The sequence below is a fragment of the Scylla paramamosain genome, chromosome 9, assembly GCF_035594125.1.
Source record: "Scylla paramamosain isolate STU-SP2022 chromosome 9, ASM3559412v1, whole genome shotgun sequence".
In the NCBI taxonomy this organism is placed as follows: domain Eukaryota; kingdom Metazoa; phylum Arthropoda; class Malacostraca; order Decapoda; family Portunidae; genus Scylla; species Scylla paramamosain.
In genome coordinates, this window is record NC_087159.1 from 6,792,501 (window position 1) to 6,797,500 (window position 5,000).

Here is a 5,000-nt window from a genome sequence, read left to right on the forward strand (position 1 = left end):
CCAGTACGTAAGTGTAAAATAGATTAAAAATGCAGTAGATAGGGCGTATTGACATTTGTAATGAGTAGCTGAAACTGATAATACTGACGTGACGCTAAAACAAAACAATATGTTTATGGTGTTAAGTGTTGTATATGATTACAGGCTTGACCGGACTCAGAATAAACTATACCATGTACAGCACTGGGGATTCATTACACCTGTTACACCGAGCAGCGCCATCAGGCTGCCACACATTCGATCTCTTTTTTTGTCCACTACTCCCATACTCCAAGTCTCAGCACCGTACAGTGCAGTAGGCACTACTATCCCTTCATACAATATTCTCTTTACATTCATTCTAAGTGTTCTCCTCTCAAACGATCTATTCATTCCTCCTGAGATTTTTCCTACTTCCTTCACCCTACCTTTAACCTTTGTCCCTATAATAATAATAATAATAATAATAATAATAATAATAATAATAATAATAATAATAATAAATGCACAAATATTATGAATAAAAAACATTTATTTCAGTACTAAACAATTATTATTACAAAATAATTAAATTTGTACTTTTTATATGCAGCATAAAAATAATATTCCTGATAAGCTTAAACATTTATATTCTATGGCTGAACACTCAACAAACGTGTATGAATGTTTATTTGCTGAGAAGTGTTGTTTGAATAAAGCATTTTGTAATGAGTTATATTTAATGAAAGACATGCTTCACAAGGTAATAGAGGTAAAGAGAGGGCACAACGGCATCGCCTCATCAGGAATGTCTACTCCTTTCCAGTTTCACGAGTCTCTCTTCTACAAGGACACTTATTTCCCTGACGCTGCGCAGCCCTGGTGTTTTTCAGTTCCATTATATCAGATCCATCACCAAGTCAGTTCATTCAGAATCTGACGTGGTCATTGAAGAGGGCAGCTAACGTGTTCGTACACTACATCTTCTTCCAATAACTCTTTAGAACTAAATTATTAACAGATGTAGGTCAGAAGACTTGCTTCTGAATGTTTCTCCCGCCGCTCACAGCGAGCAGAAAACTCCTAAACTATAAACCTTACACACTCGTTCTTTGTGTCCTCATGAATCCTGCTCATGCTCCCTGAGGCTTCCTGGGGTTTCTTCTCCAGGAACAACTTTTCCATCTCCGGCACCCTGTTGACGGGGTCATTCTGCTTAGCATCGTCCTGCAGCGCCACACAGCTCGCCTCACCTGGAGATAAATGATTGGTTACAGGTCATTATTCTATTATCACACAACTCAACAATAAAATGGTCTCTCTGTGTAGTACATAAATGCAAAAATAAATAAATAAAAAAAAAACTTAGTTCTTATTGATCAGTGTCAGAGTGATGAGAAGGAACATAATCCAATATGAAGAGCCGGGTCACGTGATGCCGCCCTGAGCTGTGGTGCAAGGAACAGAACTTGCCTGCGATGCAGTATTTTTTGACCAGGAAGTGAAGCAAAATGAAGACAAGCACGTAGATCAGATCGAACACGCCCACCTTCAAGAAGGCGATGGACCCGCCCTGGGTGTTGTAGAGTAAGCCCCCCAGGAACCCGGCCGTAGACAAGCCTGTGGCATCATACACGGGCATTAATTCCCCGCCCATCGGCCAGGAGGGCAGTGAGCTAAAAGATAATGTCACAACAGGGTGGAGGAAGTGGAGGAAAGACAAACGAAACTCACCAACATAGAAGGTGGACCTGAAGACGCTCTGAACGGTGGCTTGGGCTCCTGGCGGCGCGATGTGGCTGGCGTAAGCACCCATGACGGAGTGGAAGACACTGTAACTCAGACCATTAAGGAGCTCTATGGGTAGGAAGCACCAGGGATTGCTGACAGTGTAGTAGAGGGAGCATCTCAGCCCTGTGCTGAGTACTGATACGATGAGCACACCAGTGTATCCCAGCCGCTCGATTATCACCCCTGTCAAAAGAATGCCTTGATTTATTTATTTATTTATTTTTTCCATGTAAGAGGGGCTCTATCCAAGGGCAACAAAAAAAAGGGGGGGAAGGGCCTACTGAGGTGCCAGTCCTTAAATGAAAGAGACAAATGGATTGTCATAAATTGGAGGGCAGTAAGAGTCTTGAAACCTCCCTCTTGAAGGGAAGAAGAAATACAAAAGAAACGAGGGAGTTCCAGAGTTTGCCATTAAAATGGATGAAAAACTGAGAATATACTGGTTAATTCTTGCATCTGACGGATGGAGAGAATGTGGGTGAGAGAAGGTTGAAAATTTTGTGCAGTGAGGCCGCAGGAGAAGTATACAGTTTGCAAGATCTGAAGAGCAGCTAACGTGCTCCATTTGGGAAGTTAGATGGTAAAAGAATTTTTCATAGTTAATGAAGGGAGTTAGGTGAGAGTATACAACACAGATTAATTTATTCTGAGAGTGACTCTGAAGTAGAAGCCAGTTGGTAGAGAATTCAGAAGACACAAGAGCGCGACCGCGAGAGCAAGTTAGGTCATTGTGCACATAGATAAAATATCCAGATTTGGATTGAAAATGAGGACAAATAGGAAGGAACAGAGAAGGAGTTAGTCAGTCGCCTCAGGTAGGAAACTGTTGTTGTCTGTTATTTCTACAACAGGATTGCGTTTCAATTAAAAGATCACACAAACCACAGAATAATATTAAATTGTATTCACTGATTGTACTTTGTATCATTCATATTTTTTATAGATGGAACTGTCTTAATACATTGTTTTTAAAAGCTAAGGTTGTGATTAGGAGATTGGGTTCCCAGCGTTATCTGAACCAAACACGTCCTCGTCTTACCTGAGAGGAAAAAGAAAGGCACCTCTCCGCCGAAGGTTTCGATGCCTAAAACTAATCCCTGAAGGAGTTTGAGCGCAGGAAAGTCGGAGTTCCATGCCAGGGCGACGTCCTCCACCAACATCAGTTTGAATATCCACACGATGCCAAGCGACGCGCCCATCACGTACACGGTCATCTGAGGATACACTCGGTCTCATCGCACAAAGCTTTCACACAAACAGCGATACTTGGGTAGTAATAGATAAGTTCAATGGGAATTATATAGACATCAACATGCAGGAAGGTTGGGAGAAAATGAGGCTGAGGACGTGAAAAAAAAAGAGTAATTACTAGGAAGAGAAGGACTTCGGGATGCACAAGACTGTTGCCAACTTTTCCCATCTTTAATTTCTCGTCACTGGAATAAGGAATCTTCATCCTTGCCACCACCAGAATGTCTGCCGACATGAGAACGATACAGGAGATGATGGCGGGCAGGTAATCCTTCTGTGGCAGACCCTGGGAGTAGATGTCAACAAGCGCGCCTGAGACGATGGCCATCACGCCCATACCGATTGTGCCCCACAGCCGCTGCCGTCCATACAGATGCCGCTCAGAACCTGCCGCCAAGAGAGTGAAGGATTCGTCAAGGTGTGGCGTCAGGTGGCAGGTGAGGCTGGCTTGTTACACTCATGCAGGATGATGATGATGATGATGATGATGATGATGATGCTGATGATGATGATTATTATGATGATGATGAGAAGGAGGAGGAGGAGGAGGAGGAGGAGGAGGAGGAGGAGGAGGATTTCGTTGTCGCTGTTGTTGTTGTTGTTAGTGGTGGTGGTGGTGGTGGTGGTGGTGGTAGAAGCGATATGGAAATCCCCTTACCCAGGATCTGGAAGCAGACAGAATCTGACATCATGATACAAATAGTGATGCCCATCTGTTCCAGCAGGAGGGCGAGGACGATGATCCAGAATTGCGGGTAGTGCAGGAAGGAGGCCACACTTTCGGTCTCCTCCGGGATCCCTGATGTACCTTTACCGGGCGGCAGGGCGAGGGGTGCCGCCTGACCCTCTCCAACCGTCATCTCTGGGTCCACGCCTGCCAGCTCCAGGGCCAACGTGCTGCTGTTGGCGAGGAACGCGCTGGAAGAGAGCGTTGCATTTCCCACCAAGGTGAGGTTAAAAGTTTCCTCTGAGGCTTGAGCGGCGACTGGAAGCTCTGGGATCCAATACATGGCTACAAGACCCACTGTCAGGCTGGTTATACTAGCCAGGAAGATGGTGCGATAGGCCTTAAAGTAATCAGCCAGCATGCCACAGATGCTGTTAGCGATGAGGCCCACCATGGGCATGACGGTCCACAGAACCCCCACTGTCTGTGGCGAGAGTCCCTTGCTCCGTACTATCAGTGGGAGCAGCATCACCAAGGGTGCCGCACCTGCAATCAGATTTGAAGTTCAGTTCGTCACGAAGCAGTATAACACAAAACGAGAGAGAGAGAGAGAGAGAGAGAGAGAGAGAGAGAGAGAGAGAGTGTGTGTGTGTGTGTGTGTGTGTGTATGTAACGGAACCCGTCCCGACCCCGCGAAAACTGATTGCCGAGCACACAGAGTAAACTAAAACAATAGCCAACTGTGTCCTTCGCGTTGCCATCATGGTACTTCGCCATAATGTTGCAACAAGGAGTCTGGAGCACTGTTATTACATTTTAAGTAGTGGAATGTACGGCAAGCTGCTCGGCACTTTTTACCAATGTAACGTACTACGACCTCTCGTTTCCTTTGTTTCGCTCACGGTCCTTGACAGCGTTACTTTTTTTCACGGCGAAGACAGCTACTCACGCTCTTTTGTAGTGCACTTTTTTTTCTATGGTCGTGGTTGTGTCAAAGCCTCCATTTATCTCCATCATTACGAGCTGTGGCATTCTCCAGTAACCAGAGACGCAGAGACACAGTGACATATTCCTGAAGTTTCTCCAGTAACCAGAGACGCAGAGTGTCTTACTTAATAATTCATAAACACCACATTACTTTATTTCCCGTATTTGGTGAAAGTTCCAATTGTAATCATAAATAAACTTGCTAATAGTGCTTTAAGGGAAACCATCCTTCAAGCCTATTAATATAACGCTACCTTTAATAAAATGTTCCTGCCGCTAGCGTGACAAACAGCCGAATAGGGGAACAAGCGCTGCTAAGTGGCGCCGTGTGAGAAAGGTCCACCTG

At 44.8% G+C, this 5,000-nt stretch overlaps 1 protein-coding gene across 2 annotated transcripts in view; it reads right to left on the reverse strand.

Annotated features, from left to right (window-relative positions):
- Positions 1 to 491: 491 nt before the first annotated feature.
- LOC135103481 (major facilitator superfamily domain-containing protein 6-B-like) overlaps positions 492 to 5,000 on the reverse strand; it is a 16,114-nt gene continuing 11,605 nt past the window's right edge. For both annotated transcript variants that reach the window (XM_064009819.1, XM_064009818.1), the window contains 6 exons: positions 3,659 to 4,213; positions 3,119 to 3,387; positions 2,789 to 2,963; positions 1,693 to 1,932; positions 1,432 to 1,578; positions 492 to 1,211 (listed from right to left, as the gene is read on the reverse strand). In XM_064009819.1, coding sequence (XP_063865889.1) covers positions 1,042 to 1,211; positions 1,432 to 1,578; positions 1,693 to 1,932; positions 2,789 to 2,963; positions 3,119 to 3,387; positions 3,659 to 4,213 — 1,556 coding nt within the window. In that variant the 3' untranslated portion in view covers positions 492 to 1,041. The remainder of the gene's footprint in view (positions 1,212 to 1,431; positions 1,579 to 1,692; positions 1,933 to 2,788; positions 2,964 to 3,118; positions 3,388 to 3,658; positions 4,214 to 5,000) is intronic.